The 16,855-nt window shown below is 45.3% G+C and overlaps 2 protein-coding genes across 4 annotated transcripts in view; both read right to left on the bottom strand.

Annotated features, from left to right (window-relative positions):
• Nucleotides 1–6,817, bottom strand: part of TGM3 (transglutaminase 3) — a 133,260-nt gene extending 126,443 nt beyond the window's left edge. Inside the window, exons 1-2 of one of the 3 annotated variants that reach the window (XM_063803236.1) lie at nt 6,662–6,817; nt 1,194–1,309 (exon numbers count right to left, since the gene is read on the bottom strand). Coding sequence is in view for 1 of the 3 variants with exons in the window: in XM_054674385.2 (XP_054530360.1) it covers nt 1,194–1,251 (58 nt within the window). In the remaining 2 variants the exon portion in view is untranslated. The remainder of the gene's footprint in view (nt 1–1,193; nt 1,310–6,661) is intronic. The other 2 variants (XM_063803237.1, XM_054674385.2) reach the window with 2 other exon arrangements.
• STK35 (serine/threonine kinase 35) overlaps nt 1,194–16,855 on the bottom strand; it is a 111,410-nt gene continuing 95,748 nt past the window's right edge. The window contains exon 4 of the mRNA XM_016937321.4: nt 1,194–1,309. The gene's annotated coding sequence lies outside the window, so the exon portion shown is untranslated. The remainder of the gene's footprint in view (nt 1,310–16,855) is intronic.

Raw genomic sequence — 16,855 nt, 5'->3', positions numbered from 1 at the left:
CTGGAAAAGGCAAAACTATGGAGACAGTGAAAAGATCAGTGGTTGCCAGGGGTTGGGGGAAGGGAGTGATGAATAGGTGAAGCATTGAAGAGGATTTTTAGGGCAGTAAAACTACTCTGTATAAGACTATGAGACTATAACAGTGAATGCATGTCATCACAGGAGTATCCAAACCCACAGAATGCACAACACCAAGAGTGAGCCCTAATGTAAACTGTGAACTTGGGGTGACTGTGATGTGTCCATACAGGTCCATCACTTGTAACAGATACACCGCTTGATTCAGGGATGTTGATAATGGAGAGACGGTGGGTGTGGAGGGGTGGGTAGGAGGTGTATGAGAAATCTCTGTATCTTCCACTCAATTTTGTTGTGAATCTAAGAAAAAAAAAATCTAAAGCCACTTAAATAAATAAAGTCTTAAAAGAGAACAAAAATGTTAAAAAAAAAAAAAAAAAAGACCCAGCTGGCATTGCCCCTTCCTCCCTCTCCCATTTCTTCCCGTCCCGAATGAAGGCTTAATGCCCAGAGCCGAGGCAGGCAATTCGTGGCCAGGAGAACAAAAGCCAGCCTGCCAAGGGAGGGGAGATGTGAGGCCTGAATTCTTGCTGGCAACGTTTAGCAACTGAACCAAGACCAATTCACATCTCTTGTCATGAGAGAAAAATAAAGCCCTGCTTTTCTGAAGGCACCTTAAGTGGTATTCTGTTTCTTGCAGCTGCACATATTCCTAAATGACAGAACAGACAAGTCTCCATAGGACAGGCCTCTGGCCCTAAGCCAACACATATGTAGCCTCTGTAGCTGCCACAAGCCTCCTAGCTGCCTCCTCTAGGCTCTTCCCCCTGGACTCCTCCACTGGCGCAAGGCCCCCACCTTCGTTCGTGCCCACACAGGAACTATCTCATCTCCTTGTAGATCAAGACCCAAGAGGCCCAGTTTTAAAACTTCTGAAACCCCCTAGGCTGCTTCAGTTTTTGGTCTGGGGAAACGTGGTGGTGGGGTACGCTAACCTCATCTCCAGGTCACACGCCTCCAAGGGGAAGTAGTCAACACCATCAAGATCTACAGGATAATACTTTAATTACGAAAAGCACAAATTATGTATCATTGGAACCAGCAAACACACAGTAGCAGGAAGGATGCTTGCTCCCAAGGCTCTTCAGTCATCAGAGGACACACTCAAGCCTCACCTGAGTCTTCTCCCCATTCCATCGGCCATGCCTGCTCAGGATGTGGTGCCAGGGCCATTCCCAACAGCCTCTTCTGAGTAGACTCCAGTTTGTCTAATTCTCTTTCAATGGTGCTCCTGGGAGAAAAGAGAAGGCTGCTAATTTTCATGACACAAACTCTTCTCACAGCATGGAACCACCAAGACATCAAAATACACCAGCTGCCTGGACCTGAAGCGCAGCCAAACAGAAATGAGATTTTTGTGGATGCTATAGGCACTATGCAGCCTTAGCACCAGGGATCATTTGCTCTAGTTCTAGATCCAACTTGTGTGACGGTGGGCAAGTGACTGTTATGAGGAAACCTCAGCTAAAACACCCTCCTGGCCTCAGACCTTCTGACGTCACCCTAGAGCAGTTCCTCGTCCATCGTGAAAAGCAGTTGAATCGGCAAACTGTGACTGTGACAAATGTCTCAGTAAACAGCGCCCTTCATCCAGGTGCACAGGCCCAAGCCTTGAGGTCACGGTCGATTCCTCTCTCTCTCACCCAACACAGAACTCATTAGCAGAATGTGTAAGGTCTGCCTTCAGAATGCATCCCAAGTCCAAGTGCTTCTCACCTTTCTTTACTATGCCAGCCCAAGCTATTGTCACCTCGCACCTGGACCCTTCTAAAAGCCTCCTTGGGCTTTGCTTCCACTCTCACTCCCTAAGTTCTATTCTCTACCCAGTAGCCGGAATGTTCCTCTGCTTTCACCTCTCCAATGTCCTCCCATCTCCTTCTGAGTAAAATCTAAAGTGCTTTCCATGGCTCCAAGATCCTGGTAATCTAGACCTCAGCCTCTTGTCTACCTCCACTGGCTCTATCATTCCCTCCTCTCCAGCTGCTCTGGCATCCTACCTCAGAGACTCTGCACAGCTATTTCTTCTGCTTAGAACATTTTTCCACCATTTATCAGCCCTCACTTCCTTCAGCCGTCTGTTCATTCTACATCCTTGGAGAGGCCCTGCATGGCACATATTTTACTGTCTGTCTCCTCCTACTAGAATGTAAGCTCTTTGATGGCAGGATCTTTATTTTGTTTCTTGCTCTATCCCCAGCCCCCTAGTAAAGTGTCAGAGAATGTGCTGAATCAATGAATAAACACTGCAAATGCATAAATAGCTTGCTCAAAGTCCAACAATGTTGCTGACTGGCTTTCAGAGTCTCTACTGAGGAATAAAAAGAAATTTGTTCTTCAGTGTTCCAGAGATGTCACAGGGCTCACTTTGGTTGAACCAGAGGTAGGATGCTCCAAGTTCTACCTGTTTAGGTAGTTATTCTCCCCAGAAACAGCTCCTGGCAGGATGAGGGAGTCCTACGAATTCTAAAACCCCCACAGAACAGTATTTAAAAAGTACTAAATTAGAGGTTTCTAAAGGCTTCTCTAACCCAAAACTCAAATACAGTGAGTGGATCAGAAGAAGCAAAAAGACCTTCCCTGGTCTGTCCTTCCCCTACAGCTGCTACACTTCTCTGGAAGTGGCCACAGAGGGACAAAAGAAGGAATCTGATGCCCTGTGACATTATCACCCTGATAGAGTTGCAGTGCTAAACTCTGATTGAGCCCTGCTGTTTCAGAAGTGTAATGTCAAGCAATGCACTAATGAGATGAGGAAACTGCATCAAGGAAGCCAGCTCATCCTTGGGGAGATGAGAACACACTGCCTGACGTCAGCATGACACCCAACTCCTATCTTAGCACAGGCTACGGATATTATGCTGCTGTCAGCTTCATTACGGAAACAATACAGAAATCTGCAGCAGACATTACTCCCAGCTTCTGGACTGTGAATCAATGACACCAATGCTTCAGGAGCCAAATTGGAAGGCTAGACAAAGTCATCAAACTTGAGGATTCAACAAGGTAATGGGACTGAATATGGTTTCTGGCGCAGAGCTGCTATTAGTCAGGGCAATGTGAAATTCACTGCTACTAGAGCTTCCTGGGTGGATTCACTCATTCACTCAACAAACATTTGCTGGCAATAAAGAGATCTGCCAGGCAATAAAGAGAAGAAAAAGACTACAAAAATCACCCTGCCTTTTGTGAACTAACAATGTAATAACCATGATGACAGTGCTAAAAAAGAGCAGCCAGCTGGGTGTGGTGGCACACGCCTGTAATCCCAGCACTTTGGAAGGCCGGGGCAGGAGGATGGCTTCAGGCCAGGAGTTTGAGACCAGCCTGGGCAACACAGTAAGACCCCATATTTATTTATGTATATTTTTAAGAAGAGCAGCCAACATTTTTTTTTGAGCACTTGTCCTAGCAGGTACCGCTGGATTCTTTTTTTATTTGTTTGTTTTTTATTTTTTGTTTTTGAGTCAGAGTCTCTCTCTGTCATGCAGGCTGGAGTGCAATGGCACGATCTCAGCTCACTGCAACCTCCGCCTCCTGGGTTCAAGTGATTCTCCTGCCTCAGTCTCCTGAGTAGCTGAGATTACAGATCTGCACCACCACGCCCGGGTAATTTTTGTATTTTTAGTAGAGACGGGGTTTCATCATGTTGGTCAGGCTGGTCTTGAACTCCTGACCTCATGATCTGCCTGCCTCGGCCTCCAAAAGTGCTAGGATTACAGGTGTGAGCCACCATGCCCGGCCATGCTGGATTCTTTAAGTGCAAGATCTCACGCTATCATCACAACATCCCGGGGTTTTACTGTCCTTGTTTTGAAGATGAAGAAACTGAGGCTCAGACATTGATTCAAAATCACAGCAGGGCTCAAATCCCCTGACTATAAAAGCCAATGCCCATAACTGCTAGGAAACACTGCTTACTCTAACCTAGTGCATTAACCTAAGTAGGATAAATAGGGACCTTACACTCTGGTGAGTGAAGGGAGGGTTTCTGAGAACAGAAAGAAGGCCAGGTGCAGCGGTTTATGTCTGTAATTCCAGCACTTTGGGAAGCCAAGGAGGGAAAATCCCTTGAGCCCAGGAGTTCAAGACCAGCCTGGGCTACATAGAGACACCCCACCCGTTCCTACAAAAAATGAAAATATAATTAGCTGGGCATGGTTGTGTGCGCCTGTGGTCCCAGCTACTAGCGAGGTTGAGGTGAAAGGATCACTTGAGCTCTAGAGGACGAGGCTACAGTGAGCTGTGACTGTGCCACTGCACTCCAGCCTGGACAACAGGGTGAGACCCTGTCTCAAAAACAAACAAACAAAAAACAAAGGGCCAGGCACAGTGGCTCACACCTGCAATCCTGGCACTTTGGGAAGCAGCCAAGGCGGGCAGATTTGAGATTAGAAGTTCAAGACCAGACTGGCCAACATGGTGAAACCCCATCTCTACTAAAAAATACAAAAATTTAGCCGGTCATGGTGGTGCATGCCTGTAACTACTTGGGAAGCTGAGGCACAAGAGTTGCTTGAGCCGGGGAGGCAGAGGTTGCAGGTTGCAGTAAGCCAAGATCATGCCACTGCACTCCGGCCTGGGTGACAGAGCGAGACTGTCTCAAAAAAAGAGAGAGAGAGAGAAAGAGAAGAATATGGTGAACATGATGTTCTTGCCAATGGAAGAAGTCAGTCCAGGAGCCCAAGTCTGGGAATCCATAACAGGGGCCGGATTACACTGCAAGCAATAATGAATGTAGCTGCCAACATACATTTTATTTCCAACTGAGAAATAAGAAGGCCTCAGAGGGGAAAATTCACTTTCCCAGACTTTTTAGTGGGGTGGAGGGGTAGAATCATTCTCATTTGACCCCCGTACATCTTGACATTTCTACTTATTAGAAATTAAAGTATAAATTAAGAAGCTTACTCTCCCTTCTCAGAATCCCATAGCTTCTCATCTGTAACTTCCTCAAAGCACCTGCCACCTTCTCTTACTACCCTGGAGAGTTGCTGACAGATGCTAATTTAGTTTTACTAAATATATTACCTTACCAGAAAGGCTAAACATGCGTAATAGATAATACCAGCTACCCTTTGTTGAAAGAGGCTTACAGATGGATGAGGAAACAGTGACCTGCCCAAGTAGCATTATCAAGACCAAAATCCACCTGACTCACAGCCCAGTAGTCTTTTAAGGACACGATCCTGCCTCTTCTACAGAACCACGTAAGAGGCTGAAAAACTTTGGGAAATAAAAGGAGAAATGCAGGCAAATGTTTCTGTAATCCAGCCAGAGGCTAAGAGTCCTTGTAGCAGGACAAGTGCAATCCTTTCCAACCTCACAAGGCAAACAGACGATAATAGTTGTCAAAAGACAAAAATTACAAGAAATTTAGTTTAAAATCTTAATTGGCTTATATTTGCATTCTAGAATCAGCTGATGCCTCGTTCTATAAAACAGAATGAGTGCTCTGATGAGCTGAGCTGAGGAGGCTGGCTTTATAGACAGAAAAGGGCTGAAGAAAGCAGAAACACAGAACAAAAGCGAATTGGTTGTTTCAAAGTTATTTTCCTTGTAAAGGTTAAAGCAGAGAGGACTTCCTCATCATGCCAGCTAAAGCTGGTTTATTTGGGGATTTGGCTATATTAACTGTCTCTCTCTCCTGATTTCTAGGAAAGTCAAATAAGCAACTTAGTTTCAGCTTGGTGGCATGGAACTTCAGCATAAGTGACTCCATGTTGGGTTGATCTGTTGGGCATAGTGCAGGAGCTCAGTCCAAACCAATAGCCTCTTATAAATTTTATTTAACATAGTGATAACAACAATATGACCATGGTAATAATAGAGGCAGCTTACTATGTGCCTGGCACCATTCTAGGGACTTCACAATCTTTTTTTTAATGTCCTAAGTTCTTGAAGGCAAGAGACTTTACAAATATTAACTACTATAATTATTATAACGATATTAAGTGGGTACTATTATTATCCCCACTTTTTAATGAGGCAAGGTTGAGAGGTCAACTAAGTTGCCCCAGGCAAGCCCATGAGCACTTGCCACGTGCTAGAAACTAAGTCCAGAAATTGTACTAAGTACAATTAAGTCGTTTAATACTCAAAGCAATCCCAAGATACCTGCTATCATTATCACCACTTTCAGAGGGAACCAACAGAGCTCAAGGCAGCCTGAACCCGGAGCCCGCGCTTAGCCACCAGCTGCGTGGCTGAGGGCAGGGCGCGCTGACCCAGGCTGGGTGCGCGTGGGGCGGGGGCTGGGTAGAGATCTGTTCGCTCGAGTCCTCAGCAAGGGCCGCACTGGACGTCAGCTCTGAGTGTGACCAAGGCCCTCGGCTTCTCCAGATCTGGACGCCCCAGCCCGGGAGCTCCGTGCCAGCGAGCCTCCGAGCATCGCGGGCCGCTACTGCCCCCTGCCGCCGCCCGGGCCTTGCAGGGAGAGCTTGCCCGGAGCAGAGGCGCGCGGCCACCGGGCCCCGGCAGCTCCCAGCCACGACCACCCAGAGACCCCGCAGAGGAAACGGAAGCCGCCGCCCGGCACTTTCTGAATTCCTCTCTCCGCCCTCAGGTCCCTGCGGCCTCCCCTCACCTTCGTCACTTCTCGTGGGCTGGCGGATAGAGCCCAGCGGCTCCCCACCCACTCGGCTCGCAGCCCGCGCTCCCAACGCCCGAGTTGCCATGGTGAAGGACGCGGGAGAAACGCCGGAAGGAGCACGGACCCCAGGGAGAGCGCGGAGGAGGCCGCGCGGGTCCTTCCTCCACCTGGGCCCAGGCACTTCCGGTCTCGTAGGCGTCGGGGAAAGCTCTTTGCGGACTTCGCTGCGGGCTTGGGATCTCCGACATGAAGGGAAGCGGGGGCTGGAGGACGCAGAGACTCTCCCTGGGCTGCTCGAAGTCCAAGGCTGTAACCCGGCTCCGGTCCTCATTTTCCCGCCGTCAGTGCCGGCTGCCTGCAGTTGCCATGGTGACGCGGGCCGCGGAGCAGGGCAAGGTCCCAAGTCGCGTGCAGTTGCTCCTCGCCGTCGCCACTCTCCTGCACCAGGCTGTGGGTAGTAGACGTCAAAAGAGATACACCAGAGCGCGACCCAGACTCGGGACCGCCGGGGTGGGGGCTGCTTCAGGCATTGGACACACTTCCTGGGCGCCTCGTGACCGCACCCTCCTGGCCTCACACCGCGGGGTGGGTTTGCACGAGGGTGGGCCGAGCCCTGTCGCTGAGCGACTCTGACCTTTTTAAGGCCACCTAGCTTTGGGTACAATGGATGTCTCATACTGAATTTTAATCAGCTTCTTACTGGAGGACATTAATGTTTGTTCAGTCTTTGTTACTACAAAAAATACTAGAGTAGCGTGGTAATATCCTTGTATGTACGTGCACACGTGCAACTTTTTCTGTAAATTTCCAGAAGTAAAATTTCTATGTCAAAGACCAGATGCAATTTTAATTTTCATGAATATGACTAAATTGCTCTTCAAAGACACTAGCAAATTTACATCTCCACCAAAACTGGAGTCCGATAATTTTAATTAGGATTATATCAACAGTGATGAACTGTTGCAAAAGAATTTTCCAGAGCATTTTCCATTAAACCAATTCTTTGATCAGTTTTTTTAAATACAACATAGTTAAATAGTATCCATATCCATTTTTATTTTATGGAAATTGTCTTTACTGAGTGATTCTTTTACATATAAATTTCATGATAAAGATTTTACTTCTTTAAAATTTGTATGTCGAATTTTACTTTGGTTTCCATCGTTGTGATATTTTGTATTTCATGCTCATGTTATTGAAAAAGGAAAAAAAAAGGCAACCCCGACATTCAGAAGCTAGCCTGGCATCACAGCTCCACCATGTTATCCTCCTATTGTACGTAGCGTCACAAAATAACAACCTCACATATGGTTACAGAGAGCCTGATAAAGTGAGACATAGCAAATCTACTTTGAAATTTTGTCTAAGCACAGACAAAAACACGGTCACTGTGCCACTCACAAAATACCAAACACCCGTCTTGGAGAAAATGAGTGACTGCTACTTCTTTTCTCTCTCTCTCTTTTTTTTTTTTTTTTTTGAGTCAGAGTCTCGCTCTGTCGCCCAGGCTGGAGTGCAGTGGCAGGATCTCGGCTCACTGCAAGCTCCGCCTCCCAGGTTCACGCCATTCTCCTGCCTCAGCCTCCCAAGTAGCTGGGACTACAGGTGCCCACCACCACGCCCAGCTAATTTTTTGTATTTTTAGTAGAGATGGGGTTTCACTGTGTTAGCCAGGATGGTCTCGATTTCCTGACCTCATGATCTGCCTGCCTCAGCCTCCCAAAGTGCTGGGATTACAGGCGTGAGCCACCGTGCCCGGCCCCCTGCTAACTAATTACAGTTTTATCTTTCTTCTAGTTTGCCTTCTCTATAGATTAGATTTATTGAGATACCCAATCATGGAATTGGCTCCTGCTTCCTGACCACTTCCAGTCTAGGGCGAATCCAACTTCCATAGGCCCTCCTTAAATTACCAATAAAAGCTGAAACCCAGTAATAGGTTCTTTATAACACCTCTTTTCGAAGATACCCGCCCATAGTTCTGTCATGGTATGTACTCTCCCTCAGTGCAACCCAACTTGTTCAACTATAGGTGTGTCCCGGTGGTCTTTGGCTAAAAGGCATTGACACTAGCAAGTTCTATTTTCTTTTCTTTCTAAGACACGGTCTCACCCTCTTGCCCAAGCTGTAGTGCAGTGGCACCATCAGGGCTCACTGCAGTGTCAACTTTCAGGCTCAAGCAGTCTTCCCACCTCAGCCTCCCAACTAGCTGGGACTACTGGCATGCACCACCCCGCCTGGCTGATTTTCATTTTTGGAGACAGGCTTTCACTATGTTGCCCAGGCTGATCTCGAACTCCTGGGCTCAAGGGATCTGCCTGCCTTGGCCTCCCAAAGTGCTGGGATTACAGGCATGAGCCACCATGCCCAGCCGCCATAGTTCCATTTCCTTTGGCAAAATTTTGTGGGTCCAAAAATCTGTCAATGGCAGTCCTCTACAAATGTTTTGTAAGAAGCAAATTTTACATGGGCAGTCTGTTTTAGTTTGCATTGATTATTTCAACCAGATCTGATTTCCTTTGCTTCTTGTAATTTCCAGTGTTACCTTTAAGATGTGAGTCTTCTGAGTTCTTTTCATAACAAATTTCACAGGTGCCATCTTAACCACTGTCAATTTTATTTTGTATGATTTGTAGACAAATCATACAAAATAAATGACTACCGGTGATAGTCATTATGAATCAGACAGAAGGTTGATAATTTTTTCATCTGCTTCTTGACTCAAGAACCTTCAGTAGGGCAGTGATGTAGGACCTGGATACATAGCAAAGTAAAAATGATCTGCTTCAACTGGCAGGCTTACTGTGTGCACCATGCCCTTTACCAGGCACTGGGAACACAGGTCCTGCCATGAAAGTAATTCACAGTCTAATCAGAGCGATATAGGAGCTGGCTGGCCTCAACTTGCCAGATGGATGAGAATGAAAAGGGCCTTCCAAATGGAGGAAACAGCCAAATGCAACGAGTTTATTTATTCATTAAATATTTATTGAATACTTACTTTGTGCCAGGAATTGGGCTGAGCATTGGGGATGCAGGAATGAGCATCTTCCATGTGGCCCCTGCTCTCCAGAAGCTCTTGGTCTGGTGGGGGAGATGCATATGAAACAATCGCTCCAGTGACTGCAATGTGTAATAACCACTGCAAAGAAAATCCAGAATTCTGTGGGAGCCTGGGACAATGGCAACCTGACAAGTGGGGGTCAAGGAGGGCTTCACTGAGAAACTCACTTTTAATCTGTGTGAAGGATGAGACAGACAAAGAGGAGGTTATTCTTGGCAGAGGACACAATTCATGCCCTGAAGTGGGAAAAGACTTGACCTTTCTCATGGGATGAAAGCAAGCCAGTGTAGCTGGAATGAAGTGGGTTGGAGGAGGCTGTTGGAGTATGAATGAGGTGGACCGATACCTGATCCTGCAAGGGCTTGTCCACCACCCTAAGTTGTTTGTGTCTTAATTCAAAAGCAAGAAGTCAGGGAAGAGTATCAAGATAAGGAGTGGGGTGATTAGATTATAAATGCATTTTACTATGTCTATGGGAGAATGGATTGGGCGGCAGCAGGGGGGATGATAAACATCATGGAACCAATAAGAAGGAGAACACTGTAGTTGTTTACAGGAGCAACAATCACAATTGACCAGGTAGCACTCAGAGGAGGGAAGTATCCATTGGCGCACTGAGGGTGGAAATGAGATTAGAATGGATTGAGGAGTGTGTGAGGTGAGGAATATCTGTGAAAAATATGAGAAACAACTGAGTTATGGACTGAATTGCGCACCCCAAAATTCATCTTAACTCCTAATGATTTTGAATGCCACTGTATTTGGAGATAAGGTCTTTAAAGAGGTAATTAAGGTTGAATGAGGTCATATGGGTAATGACCTCATATTGACCTCATCCAATATGACTAGTATCCTTCTAAGAAGAGAGACACCCAGGGTGCACACACAGAGGAAAGACCATGTGGGGATGCACTGAAAAGATTGCCATCTGCAAGACAAGGAGAGAGGCCTCAGGAGAAACCAAGCTGCCAACACCTTGATCTTGGATTTCCAGCTTCTAAAACTGTCAGAAAATACATTTCTGTTGTTTAAGCCACTCAGTCTGTGGTATTTTGTTATGGGAGTCCTGGCAGATTAATATGAACCCAAATGTCCATATAATGAACAGTTGGGAAATAAATTATAATGCATCCATACTATGGGAAAGAGTCTTACCCTAAAATATGCCCATGCAAGTTCAAGACTTTGACTTTAAAAGGAGTTTAATTTCCATTAAATTTCTTTTCTTTGGCTTGTGAGGATTTCACTGCATTAGCAAAGACTGCTATTGAGCCTCTGGAGCAGCCTCCACATGGTCTTCTCTATGGTGATATAGTTGGTGCGGGTTGTAAGTAACAGACTCAGGCATCACTTGCATTGTTTCCTTTGTCTCTCTTATACTGCTTTTTAAAAAAATTTTTATAACTTTGAGAATCATGTGTGTATTTTGTTTCTGAAATTGTGCAGTAACTGTGTACCATCGGTTGAAATAGTAATTATCTTTTCCATTTATGAAAATTCACCCTATGAATTTTCTTAGGAACAAATTAACCTTGTAATGAGAGGGATGACTGCTGAACTCTATGCAAATATTTAAAAGAATAAGGTAGGGAAAAATGAGGTAGAGCTAAATATAGTGACATGAAAAGATGCCCAAACCATATGGCTGAGTGAAGAAAAGAGGTGTATGTAGATTATGAAGCTTTTTTTGTTTTTTGAGTTTGTTTTTGTTTTTGTTTTTTTAGACAAGGTCTCGTTCTGACTCCCAGGCTCGAGTGCAGTGGTGTGATCATGGCTCACTGCAGCCTCAATCACCTGGGCTCAAGCGATCCTCTTACCTCAGCCTCCCAAGTAGCTGGGACTACAGGCGCATGCTACCACGCCCAGCTAATTTATGTATTTTTTATACAGATGGGGTTTTGCCATGTTGGCCAGGCTGGTCTTGAACTCCTGGCCTCAAGTGATCTGTGCACCTCGGCCTCCCAAAGTGCTGGGATTATAGGTGTGAGCCACTGTGCCCCGGCTCTCTTTTTGTTTTCTAATACATATAACTATTTGTTAGTAGATGCTTAGGGGAAAAAATCTGGAAACAGATACAGCCAATTTTTAAAGTATTGTAAAAATCATAACATTTAGGGGTCTCGGTTTTGCCAAATGAGCCGTGTTGATGAGTTGATAACCTCCTCTAGCAGGGAAACTGTAACACATGGTAATACACCGAAGGCCAAGAAGTCAGTGAAAGAGCCACGGGCTACCACTCTGACGCCCCCATGCTTACCACCCATGACACATGACCCAGTGTGGCCTTTGGGGTCAGGCCATGGAGCAAACACTAGTAAAACTTAGTATCTCTCCTAGTTTCAAATAAACATAACCATGAATATAAGTACTAATATTTTCTCATCCCAATGGACCATCTTGAGCGAACACTGATATTTCTATAACTGTACAGATAGAGCACTCTACAAATGGATTGGAGGGTGATTCATTAGCATAGTATGTATATGCAATCAGAATACAATTTTGTGTATAAAACATCCACTGTGTATGATTCAGGGAACACAATTGTTCTGAGAAAGGAAGCACTGACACTATCAGGTATTTGTTTTCTGAGAAAGGAAGAAGATAGACTTTGATGATCTCTAGGATGACTTCCCACTGACTCTCTAAAACCCCTGGACCTCTCCAAGCCATTGAGGAAGCAGTTGAAGTGGCTGTAGTGGAATGAAGTGGTCTCTTTAAAGAAAATTGTATCCAGAGTGACTGTTAACCAGTGTGATACATGGCAGTCTTTGAAATAAATGTCTTTAAAGTCATTCAGTGTGATTCTATGTAGCTCTTCCACATTGAAGATGTTCTGTTTTATAAAAACTTAAATTTAATAAAAGAATTTAATAACTATCCCCTTATGATACATCAAATATTACTTTTCAGACTTTTAGCTACTTCTCCTGGAGGCAGAGTTTCCATAAAGAAGTCTCAGCTAAATGCTAAGCACTGTTACCAAGCAAAGAAATGAAAATTGAACATCGCCAAAGCAATTGTGTACATTTTTGGAAAATAATTTTATTTGTCAGAATGAAATTCACAGGCCTTTTAAGCAAAAAGTAGGCACATGATTAAAATGGCATTGAATTAGAAGAAAAAAGTTAATCAAGCAATCTTTATTGAAACCGTCTGTGCTAAGGTTTGTGAAGGAAGCATTGTAATCCTGGCTGACATTTATCATGACATTTATTGTATCTTGTGCCAAGCGGACCCAGATCAAAAGGTGGGTTATCTGTGCAGCTGCCCAAAGCACTAATCCATAAGCAGCACTGAAATGTCAAGGGAACAAATGGGAAATTGGTGCCAGTTACCTGAGCATTTCACAGGATTCCTTCAAAGTTGGCAAACTAAGTGGTTTCACTCCCACCAATTGTAGGCAGCACATTCGAGTGATGTGACAGGGAGTAGGGGTGTGTTGGGGAAGGGGATGAGGTCAGGACTTTCAAGCTGGGACTACCCGAAGGTGGAGGAGGAGCGAGCGTGTGGGGACATCAGGCACAGGGACAGCGGTGCAGACAACCCCATCCCAGGTGATGAGGGGCTGGAGCACAGGGAACCTGGGAGAGAGGCGCCAGTGAGGTCGGGAGGTAGTCGGAAGCCACAGGAAATAATGTTAATATTACCTGAGCTGTGAGGGGAAAACACTGACTTTTTCCACAGGGAAGTGGCATGAGCTGACTCACCTTTGAAAGGACCCATTTGGCTAACGGCTGGAGAACGGCTCCAAGAAGGCAAGAGTAGAGGCAGAGAGTGCATAATGAGAGGCCATGGAGGTGAGAAGTGATGGTGATGCACTCGGGATGATACTTCTCGTTAGAGCCAGCAGGGTTTGCTGAATACAATAGTTGCTTCCTAACTGGGCAGGGCTGGGCTGGGGCTTCCATGCTCAGTCTCCTACACTGCAGCCTCCTGGCAGCAGCCAGAGAGATTTTTCTAAAATATAAGTCAGAATGTTACCTTAAAACCTTCAAGCGAAATAACCTAAATGGTTCCCAATAGGGAACTGGGTAAATAAATAACAGTACCTTATGCAATGCAATACCATGCAGTCAAGACAAACAAATGACCATGCAAACACTCTACCAATACCACCACAAATGCTCTCCAAGACAAGAATTCAAAAAAACAGAGTGTGAATAGTATGCTACCATTTGTAAAAGAAAAAGGGAGGATGCATGTGTGTGCACGTTTGATTTTCTATGTGTGTAACATCTCTGTAAGAAAACACAAGAACCTTGTACCTAAATGGCTTCCAGGGAGAAGATCTGGACAGTAAAGGGATAGGGTGGGAGGGAGACTCTCTGCCTTTGGTGCTTTTGAGTTTTGAATCCTACGACTCTAAATAGTCATATCATCTGTTTAACAATAAGTCAAATTAAAATTTTTACATGAATTTGGCCGGGTGTGGTGGCTCATGTTTGTAATCCCAGCACTTTGGGAGGCCAAGGCAGGAGCATTACTTGAGGTCAGGAGTTCAAGACCAGCCAGGCCAACAGGGTGAAACCCCATTTCTACTAAAAATATAGAAATTAGCTGGGTGTAGTGGTGCGCACCTGTAATCCCAGCTACTAGGGAGGCTGAGGCAGAAGAATTGCTTGAACCTGGGAGGCAGAGGTTGCAGTGAGCCAAGATTGTACCACTGCACTCTAGCCTGGGCGACAGAGCCAGACTCTGTCCCCCACCCCCAACAAAACTTTTTTACATTAATTAAATAACTAACTCAGTTATCTCACTTCCTGTCTTCACTTAACAGAAAATCTAGACTCCTCAGCTACAAGGCCTCGTAACTCAGCCTGCCTGTCTCTGCCTTCATCCTCTAGCACTTTCTCACTGAGTTCCAGCCACACCAGCCTCCTCTTGATCCTCACCATGGCGAGCTTCGTTCCTTCTGAGGAGTTTTGCCCTTGCAAAGAGGAGGTCTGTACTTTGACCTCTCAGGATAGCCCTATATGGCTCTGCTCAGAAGTCACTTCCTCAGAGAGGACTTTCCCAACCTCAATTTAAATTTGCTACCCCTCACCTTCATTATTGAAAACCCATGTTCCAGCCGGGCACGGTGGCTCACGCCTGTAATCCCAACGTTTTGGGAGGCCGAGGCAGGCAGATCACTTGAGGCCAGGAATTTGAGACCAGCGTGGCCAACATAGCAAAACCCTGTCTCTACAAAAATTAGCTGGGCATGGTGGTGCAGGCCTGTAGTCTCAGCTACTCAGGAGGCTGAGGTAGGAGAATCTCTTGAACCCAGGAGGCGGAGGTTGCAGTGAGCTCAGATTGGACCACTGCACTCCAGCCTGGGTAACAGAGTCAGATCCTGTCTCAAAAAAGAAAAGAAAAGAAAAGAAAAGCAAACCCATGTTCTACTGTCTTCACAGCACTTGCCTTATCTGAAATTATGTCATTTACTTGCTTATTTATTGTATGTCTCCCCATTATGCTCAGCTACCACCATCATCTTGATGCCAGGTGCCAGGAATGGTGCCAGGCTCATACTAGACAGCAAATATTTATTAATGAATGAATGAGTATTTTTCTTTTTACTTCAATGTCTTGGTGGTCCTTACTGTCATCATATTTTTAATAGCTCTCGTATTATTTTATAGTGTATGGGGACAGCATACAGACTACAGTTTTAATCCTGGCTTTGCTTCTTTTTAGATCTCTGACCTTGGGCAAGTCACGAACCTCACTGGATTTTGTAAAGATTGAAAAAAGATCCAAGGAATAAAGAGCTGGCTCTGAAAAGCCTCAGTGTGAACAGGATGAATGGGAAGGACTGCTGCCTATTTCAGGATGAGGAGATGGGTCTAGTCAGGGCAGGTGACCTGCCCAAGGTCACGTAACCAGGGGCCCAGAGGTCTCCACTTCCTGGGCTTCTGACTCCACGCTCTGTGCGTGATTGTTGGCGTTTTTTCCTTATCATTTCTAATGCTACAAGAGCCCCTGCCTCTCCTCCACTGGGAATGGAGTCTACGTTTATGATCAACAAATAACCCTCATTACTGGGAATTGGTAGCTTGTCTTTTGATTTTCTTCTTGTAAATGAGTGATATGTTTGGGCCTGGAAAACAGTACACAGAGTTTCTAGACAACATCATGAAATTAAATGCTGTGACACACTGACTTAGGGAAGCTGTTCATCTCGCCGTTTCTTAAAAGGAATGAAACGGTCGATCAGCTTTGCCTCTGCATATTTATTTGTTATAACTGATAGAAACACTAACATTTGGAGCCAGAGAATTGAACCTGCATTCTAACCTAAGTGCCTAAATACAAAGTCATTTTCCAGACATCGTGTTCATATTTTATTTTCTCAATTTAGACTGTAGTCCGCAGGAATAAGGGCTGGATTTGTAATGACCTGGAGGAGGTTGTGAATCTCTGGAATTTGACAACAGATGTCACTAGTGCCACATTGCTCACAGAGCCATCATGCTACCTGGCATTTCAGAATTCATACATTTTCTTTGGCATAATAAAACATTTTTATGAAAATGCAGCAGCTTATTGTAAAAAATGTCTGCCTCCTGTGCCAGGCACTAATACCATGTCTGACCTCATTTATCCCTGCAATGGCTTTAGGAAGTCACAACATAATCCCCATTTTATAGGCAGGGAAACAGGCTTAGAATGGCCTAGTATTACCTAAGGTCGTGCAGAAAATGACCCATGCCTATTTGTCTCCAAAGCTGTGTTCTTCCCATGCTATCTTTGATTAAAGTTCAGCATCGCTATAAACAGCCCCCGAAGTGTGCCATCCTTGAAGGGTGTCTACCTTGCAGCCGTCCATCTGAGCCAATTAGAGCTACTCAAATTAGGAGTGTTGCACTGAAGCAGATGAATAGAGGCGGAGTGGGCTGAAATACAGAATTTAATCGAGCAAAATGATGGCACAGAAGTTCCCAGAAGCAGAATCCCAATAGGCCCCCTAGCCTGCAGCTCCCTGATGCTAAGTCACTGACATTTGAAAAACTTGCTCCTTAACAAATTATGCATCCCATTTTCTTTTTCCACCTCCTCTCTGTGAAGCAGCAATCAGCTTTGTCATTCATTCTTCAGGAAACTAGCCAGGATATGCCAGGGAGAGTGCAACTGAGAGC

The sequence above is a fragment of the Pan troglodytes genome, chromosome 21 (genome assembly GCF_028858775.2).
Source record: "Pan troglodytes isolate AG18354 chromosome 21, NHGRI_mPanTro3-v2.0_pri, whole genome shotgun sequence".
In the NCBI taxonomy this organism is placed as follows: Eukaryota; Metazoa; Chordata; class Mammalia; order Primates; family Hominidae; genus Pan; species Pan troglodytes.
The sequence above is the reverse complement of the archived record's forward strand: the minus strand, read 5'-3'. Positions and strand labels throughout refer to the sequence as shown.